This window comes from Oncorhynchus tshawytscha, unplaced genomic scaffold (assembly GCF_018296145.1).
Source record: "Oncorhynchus tshawytscha isolate Ot180627B unplaced genomic scaffold, Otsh_v2.0 Un_contig_5351_pilon_pilon, whole genome shotgun sequence".
Classification (NCBI taxonomy): domain Eukaryota; kingdom Metazoa; phylum Chordata; class Actinopteri; order Salmoniformes; family Salmonidae; genus Oncorhynchus; species Oncorhynchus tshawytscha.
Window position 1 is genome coordinate 185,000 of NW_024609687.1, and position 25,946 is coordinate 210,945.

Sequence of the window (25,946 nt, forward strand, 5' to 3'; positions counted from 1 at the left end):
AGACTCAGCAGCTGTCTGAAAGAGTCTAGTCCTGACTTGACCAGAGTCCTGCTCGCCAGACTCAGCAGCTGTCTGAAAGAGTCTAGTCCTGACTTGACCAGAGTCCTGCTCTCCAGACTCAGCAGCTGTCTGAAAGAGTCTAGTCCTGACTTGACCAGAGTCCTGCTCTCCAGACTCAGCAGCTGTCTGTAAGAGTCTGACTTGACCAGAGTCTGACTTGACCAGAGTCCTGCTCTCCAGACTCAGCAGCTGTCTGAAAGAGTCTAGTCCTGACTTGACCAGAGTCTTGCTCTCCAGACTCAGCAGCTGCCTGAAAGAGTCTAGTCCTGACTTGACCAGAGTCCTGCTCTCCAGACTCAGCAGCTGTCTGAAAGAGTCTAGTCCTGACTTGACCAGAGTCCTGCTCGCCAGACTCAGCAGCTGTCTGAAAGAGTCTAGTCCTGACTTGACCAGAGTCCTGCTCGCCAGACTCAGCAGCTGTCTGTAAGAGTCTAGTCCTGACTTGACCAGAGTCCTGCTCGCCAGACTCAGCAGCTGTCTGAAAGAGTCTAGTCCTGACTTGACCAGAGTCCTGCTCGCCAGACTCAGCAGCTGTCTGAAAGAGTCTAGTCCTGACTTGACCAGAGTCCTGCTCGCCAGACTCAGCAGCTGTCTGAAAGAGTCTAGTCCTGACTTGACCAGAGTCCTGCTCTCCAGACTCAGCAGCTGTCTGAAAGAGTCTAGTCCTGACTTGACCAGAGTCCTGCTCGCCAGACTCAGCAGCTGTCTGAAAGAGTCTAGTCCTGACTTGACCAGAGTCCTGCTCTCCAGACTCAGCAGCTGTCTGAAAGAGTCTAGTCCTGACTTGACCAGAGTCCTGCTCTCCAGACTCAGCAGCTGTCTGAAAGAGTCTAGTCCTGACTTGACCAGAGTCCTGCTCGCCAGACTCAGCAGCTGTCTGTAAGAGTCTAGTCCTGCTCTCCAGACTCAGCAGCTGTCTGAAAGAGTCTAGTCCTGACTTGACCAGAGTCCTGCTCGCCAGACTCAGCAGCTGTCTGAAAGAGTCTAGTCCTGACTTGACCAGAGTCCTGCTCTCCAGACTCAGCAGCTGTCTGAAAGAGTCTAGTCCTGACTTGACCAGAGTCCTGCTCTCCAGACTCAGCAGCTGTCTGAAAGAGTCTAGTCCTGACTTGACCAGAGTCCTGCTCGCCAGACTCAGCAGCTGTCTGAAAGAGTCTAGTCCTGACTTGACCAGAGTCCTGCTCTCCAGACTCAGCAGCTGTCTGAAAGAGTCTAGTCCCTGACCAGAGTCCTTCGCCAGACCAGAGTCCTGTCCTGCTCTCCAGACTCAGCAGCTGTCTGAAAGAGTCTAGTCCTGACTTGACCAGAGTCCTGCTCGCCAGACTCAGCAGCTGTCTGAAAGAGTCTAGTCCTGACTTGACCAGAGTCCTGCTCTCCAGACTCAGCAGCTGTCTGAAAGAGTCTAGTCCTGACTTGACCAGAGTCCTGCTCTCCAGACTCAGCAGCTGTCTGTAAGAGTCTAGTCCTGACTTGACCAGAGTCCTGCTCTCCAGACTCAGCAGCTGTCTGAAAGAGTCTAGTCCTGACTTGACCAGAGTCCTGCTCTCCAGACTCAGCAGCTGTCTGAAAGAGTCTAGTCCTGACTTGACCAGAGTCCTGCTCGCCAGACTCAGCAGCTGTCTGAAAGAGTCTAGTCCGACTTGACCAGAGTCCTGCTCTCCAGACTCAGCAGCTGTCTGAAAGAGTCTAGTCCTGACTTGACCAGAGTCCTGCTCTCCAGACTCAGCAGCTGACTGAAAGAGTCTAGTCCTGACTTGACCAGAGTCCTGCTCGCCAGACTCAGCAGCTGTCTGTAAGAGTCTAGTCCTGCTCTCCAGACTCAGCAGCTGTCTGAAAGAGTCTAGTCCTGACTTGACCAGAGTCCTGCTCGCCAGACTCAGCAGCTGTCTGAAAGAGTCTAGTCCTGACTTGACCAGAGTCCTGCTCTCCAGACTCAGCAGCTGTCTGAAAGAGTCTAGTCCTGACTTGACCAGAGTCCTGCTCGCCAGACTCAGCAGCTGTCTGAAAGAGTCTAGTCCTGACTTGACCAGAGTCCTGCTCTCCAGACTCAGCAGCTGTCTGAAAGAGTCTAGTCCTGACTTGACCAGAGTCCTGCTCTGCCAGACTCAGCAGCTGTCTGAAAGAGTCTAGTCCTGACTTGACCAGAGTCCTGCTCTCCAGACTCAGCAGCTGTCTGAAAGAGTCTAGTCCTGACTTGACCAGAGTCCTGCTCTCCAGACTCAGCAGACTCCAGCAGAGCTGTCTGAAAGAGTCTAGTCCTGACTTGACCAGAGTCCTGCTCTCCAGACTCAGCAGCTGTCTGAAAGAGTCTAGTCCTGACTTGACCAGAGTCCTGCTCTCCAGACTCAGCAGCTGTCTGAAAGAGTCTAGTCCTGACTTGACCAGAGTCCTGCTCTCCAGACTCAGCAGCTGTCTGAAAGAGTCTAGTCCTGACTTGACCAGAGTCCTGCTCTCCAGACTCAGCAGCTGTCTGAAAGAGTCTAGTCCTGACTTGACCAGAGTCCTGCTCAGACTCCAGACTCAGCAGCTGTCTGACTCAAGAGTCTAGACCAGAGTCCTGCTCTCCAGACTCAGCAGCTGTCTAAAAGAGTCTAGTCTGACTTGACCAGAGTCCTGCTCGCCAGACTCAGCAGCTGTCTGAAAGTCTAGTCCTGACTTGACCAGAGTCCTGCTCTCCAGACTCAGCAGCTGTCTGAAAGAGTCTAGTCCTGACTTGACCAGAGTCCTTCCCAGACTCAGCAGCTGTCTGAAAGAGTCTAGTCCTGACTTGACCAGAGTCCTGCTCCAGACTCAGCAGCTGTCTGAAAGAGTTAACCTGTTAAGAGTCCTGCTTCAGACTCAGCAGCTGTCTTAAGAGTCTAGTCCTGACTTGACCAGAGTCCTGCTCTCCAGACTCAGCAGCTGTCTGAAAGAGTCTAGTCCTGACTTGACCAGAGTCCTGCTCTCCAGACTCAGCAGCTGTCTGTAAGAGTCTAGTCCTGACTTGACCAGAGTCCTGCTCTCCAGACTCAGCAGCTGTCTGATAGAGTCTAGTCCTGACCAAATATAATAAATGTTATCATTTACATATGGAGAGTCTAGTCGGTGTTTGAGAGAGTGAAGAATGGGTCATTCCCAGAAAACCAAAACTAAGCTCTTTGTAACAGAAGCTGATTCGCTTTAATTAACCGTGTTAAAGTTTCCTGAGTTTAATAACGAATAGCCGTGCTCTCAGGTGACAGATTTAATACTGAGTTGATTAAATGTTTGACATCGAAACGCTTTATAGTGCAATCGTACGTTTTGGTTTCACAAAATTCCTCTAAGATTTACAGTAGGCTACGTTGGTGCCAAATCAGATTCTGGAGTGATTTCATAAAGAGATACAGAATTCCAGGTAGAAGAATTCTAGAATGAGTAGAAGCCCTTCTACTGAGAGAATGTTGGCTTCAAATCAATCATCTACAATGATATGATAAAGAGTTACAGAATTTCAGGTAAGCAGAATCCTCGTGACTAGAGGTGAGAGAAGAGAACTGTCATCCACCCCCAATAACAACTACAGAGCACGACACTCTTATAGAAACAAAAGGTTGTTCAGAGGTTATTTGAAGTGAGCAATGGTCAATATCTATGCAGTGGTGGAATAAGTACCCAATTGTAATACTTGAGTAAAAGTAAAGATAGTATTTGGTTTTAAGTATACTTAAGTATCAAAAGTAAATGTAATTGCTATGTTCCTGTCCTGCTTGCCAGTACTTTTGTGTGTCAGGGAAAATGTATGGAGTAAAAGTGCATTATTATTTTTTAGGAATGTTGTGAAGTAAAAGTAAAAGTTGTCAAAAATATAAATATAGTAAAAAGTATAGATACTCCAAAAAATGACTTAAGTAGTACTTTAAAATATTTTCACGCTTCTAACCAGCCTCAGCCCAAGCCTCCATCTCTACCCCATCCCCAGCCCCAGCTTCTCCCCATCCCCAGCCCCAGCTTCTCCCCAGCCCCAGCCTTCACCTCTAACCCATCCCCATCTTCTACCCAGCCTCAGCCCAAGCCTCCATCTCTACCCTGTCCCCAGCCCCAGCTTCTCCCCAGCCCCAGCCTTCACCTCTAACCCATCCCCATCTTCTACCCAGCCTCAGCCCCAGCATCCACCCCATCCCTATCCCCAGCCTCCACCTCTACCCCATCCCCAGCTTCTACCCAGCCTCAGCCCCAGCCCGGACACCTGAGCCCTCCAACCTCTGCTTTCATCTCCCAGACCAGACCAGACCAGACCAGGGACAAAGGCACAGAGAGGAGAGAGGAGAGAGGAGAGAGGAGAGAGGAGGGGCTGGCTGAGCTGCGTTTGCATTATTAACCTGTGATTATTAGGAACATCATTGTGAACAGAGAGCTGAGTGAGAATTACTGATCGTACAACAGCAGATGTATCTGTCTCCTTGTAATGACTCTCAACAACATGCAGTTATCATGTTGCAACTCCATTAGGGAACACGTGATGTCATCAAACTGAGACATTGCTTGTTAGAACAGGAACTACAGGTTATAGAACAGATAGAACTGTTGCACATTGGGCTCTTGGGATGTAGTTGAGTTTGGATTGAAAATAAATGGTCATTAGGACCAAGGGACAGTATGAGAACTAAACTGTGTGACCCCAGCTAGTGTGAGTTTTCTACATTGTTTACTAACCTAAACTATGGTTTCTCACGGAGAAACACTGTCATGGAACATGTTATCTAATGGGAGTAGTTTGTAGATATGGGTAAGACATCTTGTGACTCTAATGAAGTGTTCAGATCATGTACAAATTGCATGCATTTTGTTCTACTTGACCATAGGTACACTAGTAATGTTACAACATAAATAAAATGTCTTTTATATTAAAAAAACGGTAATACACATAGAAAAATATTTGTACATATTTCCTCCAATTTAATCTAATGCATAGACACTACAAAACGAGCTTGGGGTCTTTGTGTACTGAAAGATATCCAGGTATAATTTCTGTACTTTTCTGTGAATGAAAAGCTCAGGGTCATTAGTTGTGATTTCAGGTGTCTGTGCCTGACATATTTAACGTGCTCTATCAATGCTGCGTTTCAAAACAGCGGCTCCGCTCTCCTACCTGTCCTCTTTGGGAAGCGGTATCCCATTTCGCCAGCATTATACTGCTGCTTTTGCTGTTGGGAGAAAGAGAGAACAAGGAAAGGTTTGTTCCTAGCAGGTAATCAGCACTTGTGTTGGTCAGGAAAAAGAACCGCGGCGCAAAAAGACTAGGACCTTTTCTCTGACATCAACAGAATACAAGGCTGAAAATGTCTACTGTGTGACTACAACTCAGACAAAAACACAACACTCAATACATTCGCAATGAAAATCATCTCAAAATGACAGTGTAATAACGTCTTCATTGTTTTTTTAATTATAACATAATAATAATAATAATACATTATTTTACAAATTAATTATACATGATTTATGAAACTCACTTATCATGCCAGTTTGTTATATTCACTGCGTCTATGCCCCACGAAATGTGCGCTGAAATAAATGAGTAAAACAATAAATGGAAGTGAAGAGTGATCGAAATGATTAAAAGGTCAAATAAAACCTTTCTGAATAAATCGATAATACGACATCAGAATATCAGAATGTGAGAAGAATCACCGACAAAAGTACGTACAGTTCTACACTTATAACAGGTGCGCAAATATAGCGTCCATAATAGTGCATTACAATATTCTGCGTCTATGATATTGAAAACATTTGGCTAGTTGTATTCCTGAAGAAAAAAAAAAACTTGTAATGCAAATTAATGATTAAATGGTAAGAAACTGAGAGAAAAAAATGACCACAAATAAAACAAAATATATAAACATGAATAGTCTATGTAGATTATTCTAAGAGTAGGACAGGAGGCTAAGCCACTTCAAAAAATGAACACGGGATTTACCTTGATAAATTAGAATAAAATAGAACGATAAAAAATGCAAAAATCTTTTCCTGCTCAAAATTAAATTAGGATCCATTCGTGATTCACACAACCCACGGTCAGTGGAATCGCTTTCTCCCCCGCCAGGTAAAATGGAATTTAGCTGCACCATCGATACATTTTTTCTGATACCATGTGGATAATTTCCTCCTCACAGATTTCCTCTCCTTCTCTCTCTTTTTCCATTCGGGTTATTCCGGAGGAGCATCCTTGCTCCTTGGATAGGCACCAGCCGCTCCTGCTCATTTGCATAATATATGCAAGGATGGCAGGTAAACTAGAGGCGCGAGGACAGAGATGGACCCGGGTTTTGAGGTGGTGCAATATTTCCACTTAGGTGGACATGTTTTATAAACCACTTTAACATCCAGTGGGAAAGTATGGTTAAATGTGCTTATAATTTGTGATTTTTGATAGATCGTTTATAGGGTCCAGACTATAAATTCAGTAGGCCTAATTTTGGAAAAGTAAACATTCAACAAATAAAATATAATTTGTATCACAAGCCATAGGAACGTGTTTTTCTTTTAAATCTAAATTTGTTTCTAAATGTTGAGATTTTATTTTTTACACCTGATGAGTGTTGCATATCTGAAACGTCTACAGCTATTCCTACCGGTAACAACTCATCTACTGCCTCGACAGCGCCCTCATGTGTTCAATATGTCAGTCCATTATATTATTACTGTGCAACATGCAGTGGGAGAGAGTGAGAGTTGGGTGAGACAGGGGCGCAGCTTAAGCCCCACCTTCTACAACATATATATCAACGATTTGGCGCGGGCACTAGAAAAGTCTGCAGCACCCGGCCTCACCCTACTAGAATCTGAAGTTAAATGTCTACTGTTTGCTGATGATCTGGTGCTTCTGTCACCAACCAAGGAGGGCCTACAACAGCACCTAGATCTTCTACACAGATTCTGTCAGACCTGGGCCCTGACAGTAAATCTCAGTAAGACAAAAATAATGGTGTTCCAAAAAGGTCCAGTCGCCAGGACCACAAATACACATTCTATCTAGACACCGTTGCCCTAGAGCACACAAAAAACTACAGGTAACTTCCACAAAGCTGTGAACGATCTGAGAGACAAGGCAAGAAGGGCATTCTATGCCATCAAAAGGAACATAAAATTCAACATACCAATTAGGATCTGGCTAAAATTACTTGAATCAGTTATAGAACCCATTGCCCTTTATGGTTGTGAGGTCTGGGGTCGTCTCACCAACCAAGAATTCACAAAATGGGACAAACACCGAATTGAGACTCTGCATGCAGAATTCTGCAAAAATATCCTCTGTGTACAACGTAAAACACCAAATAATGCATGCAGAGCAGAATTAGGCCGATACCCACTTATTATCAAAATCCAGAAAAGAGCCGTTAAATTCTCCAACCACCTAAAAGGAAGCGATTCCCAAACCTTCCATAACAAAGCCATCACCTACAGAGAGATGAACCTGGAGAAGAGTCCCCTAAGCAAGCTGGTCCTGGGGCTCTGTTCACAAACACAAACACACCCCACAGAGCCCCAGGACAGCAACACAATTAGACCCAATCAAATCATGCGAAAACAAAAATATAATTACCTGATACACTGGAAAAAAAAAAAAATTTAACAGAGCAAACTAGAATGTTATTTGACCATAAACAGAGAGAACACAGTGGCAGAATACCTGACCACTGACTGACCCAAACCTAAGGAAAGCTGTGACTATGTACAGACTTAGTGAGCATAGCCTTGCTATTGAGAAAGGCCACCGTAGGCAGACCTGGCTCTTAAGAGAAGACAGGCTATGTTCACACTGCCCACAAAATGAGGTGGAAACTGAGCTGCACTTCCTAACCTCCTGCCCAATGTATGACCATATTAGAGACACATATTTCCCTCAGATTACACAGATCCACAAAGAATTCGAAAACAAATCCAATTTTGATCAACTCCCATATCTACTGGGTGAAATTCCACAGTGTGACATCACAGCAGCAAGATTTGTGACCTGTTGCCACAAGAAAAGGGCAACCAGTGAAGAACAAACACCATTGTAAATACAACCCATATTCATGTTTATTTATTTTCCCTTTTGTACTTTAACCATTTGTACATCATTACAACACTCTATATTTCCATAATATGACATTTGTAATATCTTTATTAGTTTGGAACTTCTAAGAATGTGATGTTTACCATTCATTATTATTGTTTTTCACTTTTGTATATTATCTACCTCACTTGCTTTGGCGATGTTAACACATTACCCATGACAATAAAGCCCCTTGAATTGAATTGAGAGAGAGAGAGAGAGAGAGAGAGAGAGAGAGAGGGAGAGAGAGAGAGAGAGAGAGGGAGAGAGAGAGAGAGAGAGAGAGAGAGAGAGAGAGGGAGAGAGAGAGGAGAGGGAGATAGATGGGGGTAGAGGGGGAAAATAGACAGAGGAGGGGAGAGAGGTAGAGAGGGGGGGGAATTGAATTGTACATTGCAAAACAAATTTCCTTCAATCAGATTTCATCTGAACATTCTTCTTTACAAAGCTTTAGCAAAACATGGACCTGAACACTCTAAAGAGCCAGCCTCAACATGGACCTGAACACCCTAAAGAACCAGCCTCAACATGGACCTGAACACCCTAAAGAACCAGCCTCAACATGAACCTGAACCCCCTAAAGAACCAGCCTCAACATGGACCTGAACACCCTAAAGAGCCAGCCTCAACATGGACCTGAACACTCTAATGAGCCAGCCTCAACATGGACCTGAACACCCTAAAGAGCCAGCCTCAACATGGACCTGAACACTCTAAAGAGCCAGCCTCAACATGGACCTGAACACCTAAAGAACCAGCCTCAACATGGACCTGAACACCCTAAAGAACCAGCCTCAACATGAACCTGAACACCCTAAAGAACCAGCCTCAACATGGACCTGAACACTAAAGAACCAGCCTCAACATGAACCTGAACACCCTAAAGAACCAGCCTCAACATGGACCTGAACACTCTAATGAGCCAGCAACATAGACCTGAACACCCTAAAGCCACCATGGAACACCCTAAAGAGCCAGCCTCAACATGGACCTGAACACTCTAATGAGCCAGCCTCAACATGGACCTGAACACCCTAAAGAGCCAGCCTCAACATGGACCTGAACACCCTAAAGAACCAGCCTCAACATGGACCTGTACACCCTAAAGAACCAGCCTCAACATGAACCTGAACACCCTAAAGAACCAGCCTCAACATAGACCTGACCACCCTAAAGATCCAGCCTCAACATGAACCTGAACCATCTAAAGAACCAGCCTCAACATGGACCTGAACCCCTAAAGAACCAGCCTCAACATGAACCTGAACACCCTAAAGAACCAGCTTCAACATGGACCTGAACCCCCTAAAGAACCAGCTTCAACATGAACCTGAACCATCTAAAGAACCAGCCTCAACATGGACCTGAACCCTCTAAAGAACCAGCCTCAACATGAACCTGAACACCCTAAAGAACCAGCCTCAACATAGACCTGACCACCCTAAAGATCCAGCCTCAACATGAACCTGAACCCCCTAAAGAACCAGCCTCAACATGGACCTGACCACCCTAAAGAACCAGCTTCAACATGGACCTGAACCCCCTAAAGAACCAGCTTCAACATGAACCTGAACACCCTAAAGAACCAGCTTCAACATGAACCTGAACCCTAAAGAACCAGCTTCAACATGAACCTGAACACCCTAAAGAACCAGCTTCAACATGAACCTGAACACTCTAAAGAACCAGTCTAGGTTAACAGTGAAGAAAAAACCTATAGGAAGAAAGAAACCTTGAGAGGAACTAGACCCTTGGGAAGGAACCAATCCTCTTCTCTCTCTGGCTAGCCAGGCATGTTCAGAGGTAGTAAGCCCGCCAACGTCGGGCAATTGTTCAAATGAAACTCAATAACCAACGAGTAAAACTTTAAAAAATGTGGAGCAATGGTGGTCTGGTGGCCATGTTCTCAAGTGTAGGATTTGAATGTGAATCGGATGCTTCTCACACAGAGGGCTCTGGTTACACAGAGAGGAAGTGGGCCTGTGTGTGACTGACTCTCACAGTGAGAAGAGGGCTTTGACCAAATCCCCTTTAGAGAGTTCCTGGGGGGCGCTCCCATGTCCCACGGCCGCTTTGTGACGCTCCACCATTGTGTGTCTAGTTTCATCAGTTGTAAGGAGACGTGAGCATAAGGGGGACATGGCGGGAGGAGACTGTGGACAGGGGGACAGACGGGTGGAGGGGACAGACAGGCGAAGGGGACAGACAGGCGGAGGGGACAGACAGGCGGAGGGGACAGACAGGCGGAGGGGACAGACAGGCGGAGGGGACAGACAGGCGGAGGGGACAGACAGGCAGAGGGGACAGACAGGAGGAGGGGACAGACAGGGGCTTCGTTACATCAGATTAGAAACTCTATGATAGAGATGAACATGAGCACACACAAACCAGATGCCCTTCCCTCTGTAGCCCTCTCTCTCTCTCTCTCCCTTCCCTCTCTAGCCCTCTCTATCTCTCCCTTCCCTCTCTAGCCCTCTCTATCACTCCCTTCCCTCTCTAGCCCTCTCTCTCTATCACTCCCTTCTCTCTCTCTCTATCACTCCCTTCCCTCTCTTGCCCTCTCCCTCTCTCTATCACTCCCTTCCCTCTCTCTCTCTCTCTCTCTATCACTCCCTTCCCTCTCCCTCTCTCTATCACTCCCTTCCCTCTCTCTCTCTCTATCACTCCCTTCCCTCTCTCTCTCTCTATCACTCCCTTCCTCTCTCTCTCTCTATCACTCCCTTCCCTCTCTATCACTCCCTTCCCTCTCTATCACTCCCTTCCCTCCCTCTCTCTCTATCACTCCCTTCCTTCCCTCCTCTCTCTCTCTCTCTATCACTCCCTTCCCTCTCTCCCTCTATCACTCCCTTCCCTCTCTCTCTCTCTCTCTCTCTCTCTCTCTCACTCCCTTCCCTCTCTAGCCCTCTCCCTCTCTCTATCACTCCCTTCCCTCTCTCTCTCTATCACTCCCTTCCCTCTCTCTCTCTATCACTCCCTTCCCTCTCTCTCTATCACTCCCTTCCCTCCCTCTCTCTCTCTATCACTCCCTCCCCTCTCTCTATCACTCCCTTCCCTCTCTCCCTCTCTCTATCACTCCCTTCCCTCTCTCTCTCTCACTCCCTTCCCTCTCTCCCTCTCTCTATCACTCCCTTCCCTCTCTCTCTCTATCACTCCCTTCTCTCTCTCTCTCTATCACTCCCTTCTCTCTATCACTCCCTTCTCTCTCTCTATCACTCCCTCTCTCTCTCTCTCTATCACTCCCCCTCTCTCTCTCTCTCTCTCTCTATCACTCCCTTCCCCTCTCTCTCTCTCTCTCTCTATCACTCCCTTCCCTCTCTCTATCACTCCCTTCCCCTCTCTCTCTCTATCACTCCCTTCCCTCTCTCTATCACTCCCTTCCCTTCCCTCTCTCTCTCTATCACTCCCTTCCCTCTCTAGCCCTCTCTATCACTCCCTTCCCTCTCTATCACTCCCTTCCCTCTCTAGCCCTCTCTCTATCACTCCCTTCCCTCTCTATCACTCCCTTCCCTCTCGAGCCCTCTATCACTCCCTTCCCTCTCCATCCATCTTTCTCTCTTTCCCCATCTCTCTCTCACATAAGGGGGCTGAAGCCATCCCCCTGTAGTGGGTGTGGTTTCTTCCCTCCCTGTGTGCTTCTGTTACCTCCCCTGGCCCTGCTGAAAACCTGGCACCCACTTCGTACCCACGATGTAATGGACAGAGTAGTTCACTCAAGGTGGTTATGATGAACCCGACTCTACAGTGGTGAGAGTAGAGTTCACTCAGGATGGGTATGATGAACCTGACTCTACAGTGATGAGAGTAGAGAGTTCACTCAGGATGGGTATGATGAACCTGACTCTACAGTGATGAGAGTAGAGTTCACTCAGGATGGGTATGATGAACCTGACTCTACAGTGATGAGAGTAGAGTTCACTCAGGATGGGTATGATGAACCTGACTCTACAGTGATGAGAGTAGAGTTCACTCAGGATGGGTATGATGAACCTGACTCTACAGTGATGAGAGTAGAGTTCACTCAGGATGGGTATGATGAACCTGACTCTACAGTGGTGAGAGTAGAGAGTTCACTCAGGTTGGTTATGATGAACCTGACTCTACAGTGATGAGAGTAGAGTTCACTCAGGATGGTTATGATCAACCTGATCCTACAGTGATGAGAGTAGAGAGTTCACTCACGTTGGTTATGATGAACCTGACTCTACAGTGATGAGAGTAGAGTTCACTCAGGATGGTTATGATGAACCTGACTCTACAGTGATGAGAGTAGAGTTCACTCAGGTTGGTTATGATGAACCTGACTCTACAGTGGTGAGAGTAGAGAGTTCACTCAGGTTGGTTATGATGAACCTGACTCTACAGTGATGAGAGTAGAGAGTTCACTCAGGTTGGTTATGATGAACCTGATCCTACAGTGATGAGAGTAGAGAGTTCACTCAGGATGGTTATGATCAACCTGACCCTACAGTGATGAGAGTAGAGAGTTCACTCACGTTGGTTATGATGAACCTGACCCTACAGTGATGAGAGTAGAGTTCACTCAGGTTGGTTAAAGGACCTCAGCCCAACACAAGACCCAACTCCCTCAGCCCAACACAAGACATAACACCCTCAGCCCAACACAAGACCCAACTCCATCGGCCCAACACAAGACCCAACTCCATCGGCCCAACACAAGACCCAACACAAGACCCAACTCCATCGGCCCAACACAAGACCCAACTCCATCGGCCCAACACAAGACCCAACTCCATCGGCCCAACACAAGACCCAACTCCATCGGCCCAACACAAGACCCAACTCCATCGGCCCAACACAAGACCCAACTCCATCGGCCCAACACAAGACCCAACTCCATCGGCCCAACACAAGACATAACTCCATCGGCCCAACACAAGACCCAACTCCATCAGCCCAACACAAGACCCAACTCCATCAGCCCAACACAAGACCCAACTCCATCAGCCCAACACAAGACCCAACTCCATCAGCCCAACACAAGACCCAACTCCATCAGCCCAACACAAGACCCAACTCCATCAGCCCAACACAAGACCCAACTCCATCAGCCCAACACAAGACCCAACTCCATCAGCCCAACACAAGACCCAACTCCATCAGCCCAACACAAGACCCAACTCCATCAGCCCAACACAAGACCCAACTCCATCGGCCCAACACAAGACCCAACTCCATCAGCCCAACACAAGACATAACTCCATCAGATGTTAAAGGACCTCAAACTTTTCTTTAACAGTTTTATTTTCCTATGTACAATGGAAACTAGGAGATGTAACATAGTAGAGGGTTAAATAGTCATTTAGAAACAATATTATATACACATTTCCAAAAAAATCAGAGGGAACAGTTTTGTCATCACCTATGTACATACAGGTTGTTGTGCTCTTGCTGGCACGGTAGAATTAACTTGACAACAACGGAGAACGACGTGCTACTACTTTTACATGTATATCCATACAGAAGCATGGTGAAATAACAGGGTGCACGCAGGCACAAGTCAAAACAGGAACACACAGCTCATTTGCATATCAGTGACCTTCAACCCTGAGAGGCTGATTCTATTGGCTGGGAGTTCTCCACTATTATGTTAAAGCTGTACAGCTCCATATATATGACACAGGTCAGAGAAAAACATTTTAAAACCACGACAAATGAGGTGACTCGTTTCATTTTGTCACTAAATTATTGCAGCCTAGTTTAAACTAACTTCCGTTGAGATCTCTAAAGGATTTTTGTTTCCCACAGGTCTTACTCACTGCCTAGAAGAATCAGCTAATTCATCAACAACAATGTGGTACATGTACATATTCAATCATTTGTTCCTCAAGGGCATGTCTTCTTTGAAAAGGGAGGATCGTCATCAGTTTGCATTGATGTCAATGGGAATATTTGAAAGGGAGGATGCGCATTTTCAAATTTTCACTTAGTCATCAGTTTGCATTGATGTCAATGGGAATATTTGACTAAAATAGAAGTCAGGACTAAACAGGGTGCTACAGTTTGGGTCTGTTTACTCAGACAAAAAGTTAAGCCACTTCTAAAAATAAAAATATTCTCGGTTGAGACATTTTTAAAAAAAGTTAAAAGTGCTTTTCAGTCCAGGAATAAACTTAACCTGGGTCTGGGGAAACCGACCCCCTGTATGTCCAACCCATAAACACCCGTCCTAAAGCCAACTAGATCAGACCAACCCTTGAGGTCAGTGTGATGATTACAAATAAAATAAACATTTAGCTTAGCAGCACTAATCAGTATGTAAAGCACATCACTCATATAAAAACAGTCTCATCATCAGGTCAATATTTATATTCGTGTAGGTTTTTAGGCCGAATATATTCATCTGGACTATCAAAACAAACACACCACATTTGACATATTTTCAGTTTGAATCAGAATTTCATTTTGAAACAGCTCATAACTTAATGTTAACAACAAACAAACAAAAATCCTAACTCAATGTGATCCTAATATGCTGCTTTCCTTCTCCGGAGGAATTGGCTTTTGTTTGGGGGGGGGAGTTTATGAAAAGTAAGTTGTTACTATGCAAACACTGTTGTATTGTATCGTACTACCGACTCACCTAAAACAGGAGAACGACACAGCTGCCCTGCCAGACTGACGACTAACACAGCAGGAGACAGAAACACGAACTGAATACAAAACATCACAGGTCTGATATCGATGAAACACTTAAAGGTTCATTTACAAAGACACTCTAGGCCCGTCTATTTATAAAGCACCTCATAGTCGACCTGCTGATCTACTGTAGGATCAGTTTAGACCTGCTGATCTACTGTAGGATGAGTTTAGACCTGCTGATCTGCTGTAGGACCAGTTTAGACCTGCTGATCTACTGTAGGATGAGTTTAGACCTGCTGATCTACTGTAGGATCAGTTTAGACCTGCTGATCTGCTGTAGGACCAGTTTAGACCTGCTGATCTACTGTAGGATGAGTTTAGACCTGCTGATCAACTGTAGGACCAGTTTAGACCTGCTGATCTGCTGTAGGATCAGTTTCGACCTGCTGATCTACTGTAGGATGAGTTTAGACCTGCTGATCAACTGTAGGACCAGTTTAGACCTGCTGATCTACTGTAGGATCAGTTTCGTCATTCAGATCAGAAAGGGGGTCTGATCCTAGATTATAATGAATAAGATTACATGGACATGGGGGGGGGTCTGATCCTAGATCATAATGAATATTATTACATGGACATGGGGGGTCCTGATCCTAGATAATAATGAATAAGATTACATGGACATGGGGGGTCTGATCCTAGATTATAATGAATAAGATTACATGGACATGGGGGGGGTCCTGATCCTAGATTATAATGAATAAGACTACATGGACATGGGGGGGGGGTCTGATCCTAGATTATAATGAATAAGACTACATGGACATGGGGGGAGGGGTCTGATCCTAGATTATAATGAATAAGACTACATGGACATGGGGGGGGGGGTCTGATCCTAGATTATAATGAATAAGACTACATGGACATGGGAGGGGGGTCTGATCCTAGATTATAATGAATAAGATTACATGGGGGCGGTTTCTGATCCTAGATTATAATGAATAAGATTACATGGGGGAGGGAGGGGGATCTGATCCTAGATTATAATGAAAATATTACATGGGGGGGGGTCTGATCCTAGATCAGCACTTCTACTCAGATGCTTTATGGATACAGGGCCAAAACACTAAGCTACCTCATCATTACTGTAGAAGGCACAGATCCAGAGACCCGTCTGATGTCAAATAGGTACCGTCTCGTTAAGGAACTACATACCCTACATTTTAAAACCACACAGATCAAATGTGTGTCACAGTCCGTCCCCCATCTGTCAACAGTTAATCAACCGCTCTGAGCAGTGTCTGCCAAGGATGTAGTGGTAACAGAAGAAGGATCTTCTAGATTATTCTATTACTAATGCAGTGTAATAGATCTGCCCTTCACTAAATAAAAAGGTGTTTAAACAATATTTACTCTGGACTACAACTCTGGAGCCTATTTCCAGTCCCCAGCACCACAAACACAGAACACATGGTGAGGGTAGGGGAGAGACATATCATTGACCCAGTTTGTCTTTAACTTATTTATTTGTTTGTGTGGTGTGTGTGTGTGTCCTGTTGGATAGCGTCCCCATACAGTGTGTGTGTGTGTGTGTGTCTTTAGTGGTGTTCTGTTATCTGGGCCGGTGGTTGGCCAACAGGAAGTCCTTGTCTTTGCAGGTAAGGCAGAGTTTAAGGTTCCGGAGAGAACCCCCGGAGCAGAAGAACGCCCAGAGACCCAAGAGGAACACGATGATGTAGGTGGGAACCAGGCTGCCCACGTACTGAGGGTTCTGGAATGTCTAGGAGAGAAATAACAAAAAGACTGATGAGTTATGGATCTCTGGGGAAATTCCTAACAGAAGGTTCTGGTTCAGGAACCTCTGGGAGAAAAAAAAATAGTGAGGGTTCTAGAACGTCTGGGGAGAGACATGACAACAACGGCTGAGTTACTATGGGGACATGTTTTGTCCCATTTGAAGTGCTGTGGTGAAGGACAGGAATCAGTGGAGGAGCCTGTGACATTATGTCCCAACGGGGATGAAGATGTTACTAAGTAAGAAAAAGTACTAGGATGTAAGACTACTGCCAACACACACTTACTTCTGAGTATTTATTCATCAACCCATCAGTCAAGTCCACCTACTGCATGAACACAATGATCTACTGTATCGGTCTATCCAGCCAGCCAGCCATCCTTTCTGTCTCTTTTCTGACTTACCAGACAGGAGACGAGGAGGTGGCTGATGACGACCACAGCCAGAGACCACCAGTGTTGTTTCTCACAGGAATCAAAGAACACCACACCCCAGAACATGTGGAGCAGGACGATGGCCATGGTCATGAAAGCTGTAGGGGAGACAGAGAGAGAGTTAGCCTCAGGATGATGGCCATGGTCATGAAGGCTGTAGGGGAGACAGAGAGAGAGTTAGCCTCAGGATGATGGCCATGGTCATGAAGCTGTAGGGGAGACAGAGAGAGAGTTAGCCTCAGGATGATGGCCATGAAGGCTGTAGGGGAGACAGAGAGAGAGTTAGCCTCAGGATGATGGCCATGGTCATGAAGGATAGGGGAGACAGAGAGAGTTGGTCATCATCCTGAAGGCTATGGTCATGAAGGCTCAGGATATGGGGAGACTGAGACAGAGTTAGCCTCAGGATGATGGCCATGGTCATGAAGGCTATAGGGGAGACAGAGACAGAGTTAGCCTCAGGATGATGGCCATGAAGGCTGTAGGGGAGACAGAGAGAGAGTTAGCCTCAGGATGATGGCCATGGTCATGAAGGCTGTAGGGGAGACAGAGAGAGTTAGCCTCAGGATGATGGCCATGGTCATGAAGGCTGTAGGGGAGACAGAGACAGAGTTAGCCTCAGGATGATGGCCATGAAGGCTATAGGGGAGCAGAGAGAGAGTTAGCCTCAGGATGATGGTCATGAAGGCTGTAGGGGAGACAGAGAGAGTTGGCCTCAGGATGATGGATGGTCATGAAGGCTGTAGGGAGACAGAGAGAGAGTTAGCCTCAGGGATGGCCATGGTCATGAAGGCTGTAGGGGAGACAGAGAGAGTTAGCCTCAGGATGATGGCCATGAAGACTGTAGGGGAGACAGAGTTAGCCTCAGGATGATGGTCATGAAGGCTGTAGGGGAGACAGAGAGAGAGTTAGCCTCAGGACGATGGCCATGAAGGCTGTAGGGGAGACAGAGAGAGAGTTAGCCTCAGGACAATGGCCATGAAGGCTATAGGGGAGACAGAGAGAGAGTTAGCCTCAGGATGATGGCCATGAAGGCTGTAGGGGAGACAGAGAGAGAGTTAGCCTCAGGATGATGGCCGTGATGGCTATAGGGAGACAGAGTTAGCCTCAGGTCCATCAGAATAATGACTCCTAGGCCTCCCTAGTGGTGCAGCAGTCTAACATGGAACCCAAACCGGCTGTACGCGTACGTCATCGTGCATAACTGTATTTTGTCCCTCCACACCAAACGCGATCAAGACACGCATGTTAATATATCAAAACAAACTCTGAACCAATTACATTCATTTGGGGACAGGTCGAGAAGCATGAAACATTTATGGCAATTTAGCTAGCTAGCTTGCACTTGCTAGCTAATTTGTCCTGGGATATAAACATTGAGTTGTTATTTTACCTGAAATGCACAAGGTCCTCTACTCCGACAATTAATCCACACATAAAACGGTGAACCAAATCGTTTCTAGTCATCTCTCCTCCTTCCAGGCTTTTTCTTCTCTGGACTTTATATTGCGATTTGAGACTTTCGTAAAATTAGGTGCATTACCGCCACCGACCTCGTTTGTCTTTCAGTCACCCACGTGGGTATAACCAATGAGGAGATGGCACGTGGGTACCTGCTTCTATAAACCAATGAGGAGATGAGAGAGGCAGGACTTGCAGCGCGATCTGCGTCACCAATAGAAAGGACTTAAATTTTTGCCCTTGGCAACGCAGACGCTCGTTGGGGTGCGCGATCAGTGTGGCCGGTGGGGCTTTACTTGGATCATCGCGCTCTAGCAACACCTTGTGGCGGGCCGGGCACCTGCAGGCTGACTTCGGTCGTCAGTAGAACTGCGTTTCCTCCGACACATTGGTGTGGCTGACTTCCGGGTTAAGTGGGCGTGTATTAAGAAGCACGGTTTGGTGGGTCATGTTTCGGAGGACAAGTGACTCGACCTTCGCCTCTCCCGAGCCCGTTGGGGAGTTGCAGCGATGAGACAAGATGAAAATTGGATCTCATGAAATTGGGGAGAAAAGTAGGGTAAAAATATAAAAATAAATAAAAATAAAAGACTACCGCCAGGAAAGTTAGTGAAATAAAACATTTCTTCCTGTGTGGTTTCAGGCTATTAAGTACATGTTAAAACATGGCAGACTCGTACAGTACCTGAGGACAGGAAGTAGTGTTGGGAGTCTCCATGGATACCAATGGTGCCGGGGCCAACAGAATCGGCCAGGATATTGACCATTGAGAACGCTCCACTCATGAAGCCGAACCCCAGCCCAGACACTGGGGAAAACAGACAGAGACACTATCAGACACTGGGGAGACAGACAACAACAGGGAAAGATGTAATGGCACTCTACGGTCTAAAATAACAGCTATGAGGGTTTTAATGTAATATGAACCATGATAACTGCTACCACAGAGGAAAAGGGGCCACAAAACTCTGCCTCAAAGCTAATATCTTCCATCTGCTTCTATTCATAATCTTTAATATCTGCCATCTGCTTCTATTCATAATCTCTGCCATCTGCTTCTATTCATAATCTCAGCCATCTGCTTCTATTCATAATCTCAGCCATCTGCTTCTATTCATAATCTCTAATATCTGCTTCTATTCATAATCTCTAATATCTGCTTCTATTCATAATCTCTAATATCTGCTTCTATTCATAATCTCTAATATCTGCTTCTATTCATAATCTCTAATATCTGCTTCTATTCATAATCTCTAATATCTGCTTCTATTCATAATCTCTAATATCTGCTTCTATTCATAATCTCTAATATCTGCTTCTATTCATAATCTCTAATATCTGCTTCTATTCATAATCTCTAATATCTGCTTCTATTCATAATCTCTAATATCTGCTTCTATTCATAATCTCTAATATCTGCTTCTATTCATAATCTCTAATATCTGCTTCTATTCATAATCTCTAATATCTTCCATCTGCTTCTATTCATAATGTTATGCACATGAGGTAATCTTCGGTCTTCCTCCACATTACCATAGGCTAGTTGCCGTATGGAGATCGGCATCGTTTCCTCTGCACTCAACATGAGCAAGCCTTCGTTTGCCTTCCTGTAAAACAAAGAAATAGCACAACAATTAAACTACAGTATCATCAAATATAGTAGCACCCAAACCCAACCCTTAACTATACTACAGTTTACACGTTTCTCCAACACTAAAAACAAAGAAAAGTCAAACTATCGTCGAATCACTGAGTGTCCAGCCGCTATCATTAAGTGTCCAAGTTTCTCTTACAACAAAAGCTATGAAAACAGGCAGAATCTGTCAGCTACTGGAAGTGCCTTCAGAAAGTATTCATACCCCTTGACTTATTCCACATTTGGTTGTGTTACAGCCGGAATTCAAAATGGATTAAATAGATTCCCATCTACACACATTATACCTCAAAACGACAAAGTGAAAAAATATGTTTCTAGAAATATTTGCAAATGTATTGAAAATTAAAATACAGAAATATCTCATTTACATAAGTATTCACACCCCTGAGTCAATACTTTGTAGAATCACCTTTGGCAGTGATTTACAGCTGTGAGTCTTTCTGGGTGAGTCTCTTCGAGCTTTCCACACCTGTGCAACATTTTCCCATTATTATTTTCTAAATTCTTCAAGCTCTGTCAAATTAGTTGTTGATCATTGCTAGATAAGCAATCATTTTCAGGTCTTTTAAAGGTCATAGATTTTCAAAGTAGATTTAAATCAAAACTGTAACTCGGCCATTCACCGTCTTCTTGGTAAGCAACTCCAGTGTAGATTTGGCGTTGTGTTTTAGGTTATTGTCCTGCTGAAAGGTGAATTCATCTCCCAGTGTCTGGTGGAAAGCAGACTGAACCAGTTTTTCCTCTAGGATTTTGCCTGTGCTTAGCGCCATTCCATTTATTTTTTATCCTGAAAAACTCATCCTTAACAATTACAAGCCATACCCATAACATGACGCAGCCACCACTATGCTTGAAAACATGGAGAGTGGTACTCAGTAATGTGTTGTATTTGCCCCAAACGTACCACTTTGTTTTCAGGACAAAATGTTGAGTGTTTTGGCACATTTTTTTTTCAGTATTACTTAAGTTCCTTGTTGCAAACAGGATGCATGTTTTGGATTTTTAAAAATTCTGTACAGGTTTCCTTCTTTTCACTCTGTCATTTAGGTTAGTATTGTGGAGTAACAACAATGATGATGATCGATCCTCAGGTTTCTTCTATCACAGCCATTAAACTCTGTAACTGTTTTAAAGTCACCATTGGCCTCATGGTGAAATCCTCGAGTGGTTTCTTTCCTCTCTGGCAACTGAGTTAGGAAGGACACCTGTATCTTTGTAGTGACTGGGTGTATTGATACACCATCCAAAGTGTAATTAATAACTGCACCATGCTCAAAGGGATATTCAATGTCTGCTTCTTTATTTTATTTACCCATCTACCAATAGATTCCCTTCTTTGTGAGGCATTGGAAAACCTCCCTGGTCTTTGTGGTTGAATCTGTGTTTGAAATTCACTGCTCGACTGAGGGACCTTACAGATAATTGTATGTGTGGGGTACAAAGATGAGGTATTCATTCAAAAATCATGTTAAACACTATTATAGCACACAGAGTGAGTCCATGCAACTTATTTAAACCCATTTTTACTCCTAAACCTATTTAGGTTCGCCATAACAAAAGGGGTTGAATACTTATTGACTCAAGACATTTTAGCTTTTTGTTTGAAAAACATAATTCCATTTTGAAATGAGGTATTGTGTGTAACCATGGGTAACGTAGAGATGAGGTATTGTGTGTAACCATGGGTAACGTAGAGATGAGGTATTGTGTGTAACCATGGGTAACGTAGAGATGAGGTATTGTGTGTAACCATGGGTAACGTAGAGATGCGGTCTTAAAGGCAAATATTCAGAAGGATGCAGAAGGTCCTGGTGCAAAGGTGTGATAGCCAGCAATTCCTATTCACAACACAAACAGGTAGACAATAGACTTCTCAAACTAAATAAACGGGCTTATCCTGTAGCTTCCATAGCTCTTATAGGTAGAGGGTGGATCTTGCTCAAGCAGCCTCCCCAATCTACCCAGAAATCCCAAAACTGGAGCTTATATCCTCTAGCCCCTCCCTGGGCCATACCCATGTCCAATGACGAGTAAACAGATAACTGGTAAACAAAATGTAACTGTCTTCCTTATTAATTACCCCATTACTACATCCTGTCTAAAACAGACGTAACCACTTCCACGTACCCTTTAAAAATTGGGCACACGTTAAACATCGGCAACCCAGTAACATATAGTGGTGAGCAACGGCGGGCGCGCTCCTGCCGCACAAACAAACGACACAGACAAGACACACGGAGCTCTGACCCAATGTGGGAAGTCTGAATAAAGGCAAGCATTAACAGAATGAAACAGAGTCTCTAACTCGTGAGTGTTACGATGATTCTGTGCACCGAAACAACGTTTCACTCTGGCCGGCTAGAGACAGGAAAATACGGGCCGCCCCCAGGTGGTGAGGGTAGGTAACAACATCTCCACCCCGCTGATCCTCAACACTGGGGCCCCACAAGGGTGCGTTCTGAGCCCTCTCCTGTACTCCCTGTTCACCCACGATTGCGTGGGCACGCACGCCTCCAACTCAATCATCAAGTTTGCGGACGACACAACAGTGGTAGGCTTGTTTACCAACAACGACGAGACGGCCTACAGGGAGGAGGTGAGGGCCCTCGGAGTGTGGTGTCAGGAAAATAACCTCACACTCAACGTCAACAAAACTAAGGAGATGATTGTGGACTTCAGGAAACAGCAGAGGGAACACCCCCCTATCCACATATGGGACAGTAGTGGAGAGGGTAGTAAGTTTTAAGTTCCTCAGCGTACACATCACAGACAAACTGAATTGGTCCACCCACACAGAGAGCATCGTGAAGAAGGTGCAGCAGCGCCTCTTCAACCCCAGGAGGCTGAAGAAATTCAGCTTGTCACCAAAAGCACTCAAACTTTTACAGATGCACAATCGAGAGCATCCTGTCGGGCTGTAGCACCGCCTGGTACGGCAACTGCGCCCACATCCATAAGGCTCTCCAGAAGGTAGTGAGGTCTGCACAACGCATCACCGAGGGCAAACTACCTGCCCTCCAGGACACCTACACCACCCGATGTTACAGGAAGGCCATAAAGATCATCAAGGACAACAACCACCCGAGCCACTGCCTGTTCACCCCGCTATCATCCAGAAGGCGAGGTCAGTACAGGTGCATCAAAGCTGGGACCGAGAGACTGAAAAACAGCTTCTATCAAAGCCATCAGACTGTTAATTAAACAGCCACCACTAACATTGAGTGGCTGCTGCCAACACACTGACTCAACTCCAGCCACTTTAATAATGGGAATTGATGGGAATTGATGTAAAATATATCACTAGCCACTTTAAACAATGCTACCTAATATAATGTTACATACCCTACATTATTCATCTCATATGCATACGTAGATACTGTACTCTATATCATCGACTGCATCCTTATGTAATACATGTATCACTAGCCACTTTAAACTATGCCACTTTGTTTACATACTCATCTCATATGTATATACTGTACTCGATACCATCTACTGTATCTTGCCTATGCCGCTCTGTACCATCACTCATTCATATATCCTTATGTACATATTCTTTATACACACAAGTGTAAGGTAGTGGTTTTGGAATTGTTAGTTAGATTACTTGTTGGTTATTACTGCATTGTCGGAACTAGAAGCACAAGCATTTCGCTACACTCGCATTAACATCTGCTAACCATGTGTATGTGACAAATAAATTTGATTTGAAATAACCGCCTTTACGTGTGGAAACGATTCTCCTAAAATACCTTTCAAACCTTTTTCTACCGAACTGGGCATGATGGATAAACAGCTGCTTACTGCTAACACAGGAGCCTGTTCAGGGGCAGAACGACAGATTTGTACCTTGTCAGCTCGAGGGTTTGAACTTGCAACCTTCCGGTTACTAGTCCAACGCTCTAACCACTAGGCTACCCTAGGCAGAATGCATAAGGGAAATATGCCCTATATTAAAATAGCACGTTCTAACAGAAGTTTAGTGTGCATTCGTGACGTGTTGGGCATAAATCCACATCTCCACAAGGCCAGAGACCAATAATATTTTAAAACAAAATGTGGAATAACTCAAAAAGGGTGTGAATACTTTCTGAAAGCACTGATATTCCTCTCAACAATGGACTTCTTCTCTGTTACAGTCTGGAAAAACCCCTGAGGGATATAAGACCAGAAGGTAGAGCAGCAGCATTGCTGAGCAGGTCATGGGATAGGCTTACTACACCTGGGTTCAAATACTATTTGAAATCATTTCAAATACTTTATCTGGGTTTGATTTGAGCTTGTCGGGTTTAAAATTGACCAATAGATGACCTTAAAAACGGCCATCGCTGACTATGTAGCACTCCACACAGGCTAAAGTAAATGAACCCAGGTCTGTTTTTGAACCCGGGTCTGTTTTTGAACCCGGGTCTGTTTTTGAACCCGGGTCTGTTTTTGAACCCGGGTCTGTTTTTGAACCCGGGTCTGCGACTTACTTCAGCAGCTTGTAGTAGCCAAAGCGGCAAGTCTCCTGCAGCAGCACGGAGAGCACCACCCCGAATATGAGCAGTCCTTTCTGCTGGGAGGAACTCTCTTTGTTGCTGATCTGAACGGTGATGAACCACACTAGTGAAGACAGCAGCAGAGAACACAACCAGAAGAACGCCCTGGGAGAGAGAGAAGAAAAAAAAAACACGAGTTTAACACTAGGTATAGAAACACTCATAAAATAAAGGTTCCGTCACACACACTGAAATGGACAGAGTTTAGGATTGGATGAACTCGTCTCCAAATAGGATTTTTTTTAGACACATAGTACTACTGTATACAAAATAGACACTGGTCAATACACACAACATAATACATACTTAGCAACGTACCCCTGTCATACACGTTGTACACTTCTCATATAGCCACATACATAATATTTCGCTAACTAGTACAGACATGAATGACTGTACTGTGAAATAAAACATTCTACGGGTGCTGTAGTCGCGCATGTGCTACTATTTAGGTTTAGTGCTGGGCTGGAACAAAACATTGCGCAACCAGTAGCTCTCCAACTAACAGTGGTTTGTGTTTAACATTTGCAGACACTTAACGGAGTCAATAATTCTAATACAGCAAAAGCACATGTCCGAAAATGTGTGACCAAAAAGAAAGAGGTTTTGTTTGTGATTTAGCATTAGCCTTTGGGCTACCTAGTTCTCATATACGGCTAACTGCTGTTGGCTAGAAGGCTACACTATCCAAATCTAGATGGTTTGCTTGCTATCTATTTATTTAGTTAACGTTACACTAGCTACTTACCCGGCGATAAGAAATATCACTCGGAGTGGGTCCCTGGCAATAGTAAACAAGAACAGTGCAATGGCAGGGCCGAAAGCGATGAATGTACACCCGAAAAACACAGATGCAGTCATTTTGGGGCTTGGTCCGACTTCGACTCAAGTTTGCCTGTTAACAAAACCTCCACCGCAGGGCCCTTCTTCTCTTCAATGGCTGAAAGAGTGTATATTTCCGAGAGCTTGGATGCTTCTTTACAACTGAAGTAAACCTGAAACTATCTAAATAATCTCATTGTTGTGTATTTTATTGTGGGTTCCTTGATGCTACAGTATCACTTCCTGTTCCAATTGTTTGCAGGCACGTGACCGCAGGAGCAAAGATATTCGACGACAAAAGTTCCCGCATAGCCAATATTCAGCAATTGCTTTCAGACATTGATAAATGATTTCAGACAAGACGATACACCTAAATTAAAAACATAGCTATTCATACGTTAGTTGTATACGTGTGATTTATGAAAATAGTATTATTTATGTCTGTGCCACTATCGAATTTAGAGAAATAAATAGGTCGGCTTTCTCGTTTCCTCACTATCTTTGACTCAAAACTCAA

The 25,946-nt window shown here is 44.9% G+C and overlaps 2 protein-coding genes and 1 long non-coding RNA gene across 3 annotated transcripts in view; all 3 read right to left on the minus strand.

The window, feature by feature from the left end:
- otog (otogelin) overlaps positions 1-5,198 on the minus strand; it is a 121,587-nt gene extending 116,389 nt beyond the window's left edge. The window contains exon 1 of the mRNA XM_042316955.1: positions 5,171-5,198. Within this exon, the coding sequence (XP_042172889.1) occupies positions 5,171-5,198 (28 nt within the window). The remainder of the gene's footprint in view (positions 1-5,170) is intronic.
- An 8,149-nt stretch (positions 5,199-13,347) lies between these two features.
- LOC121845492 lies at positions 13,348-15,404 on the minus strand. Its single transcript, XR_006082591.1, has 2 exons — positions 15,223-15,404; positions 13,348-15,132 (listed from the first exon to the last, which is right to left on the minus strand). It is a non-coding gene; the product is annotated as an uncharacterized LOC121845492 (long non-coding RNA).
- A 283-nt stretch (positions 15,405-15,687) lies between these two features.
- On the minus strand, positions 15,688-25,698 carry aph1b (APH1B gamma secretase subunit). The gene is made up of 6 exons (XM_024416860.2): positions 25,356-25,698; positions 24,542-24,712; positions 19,943-20,016; positions 19,095-19,217; positions 16,919-17,046; positions 15,688-16,499 (listed from the first exon to the last, which is right to left on the minus strand). The coding sequence occupies exons 1-6, from the start codon at positions 25,466-25,468 to the stop codon at positions 16,332-16,334; spliced, it is 777 nt and encodes a 258-aa protein (XP_024272628.2). The 5' UTR covers positions 25,469-25,698; the 3' UTR covers positions 15,688-16,331.
- Between the last annotated feature and the right edge of the window lie 248 nt (positions 25,699-25,946).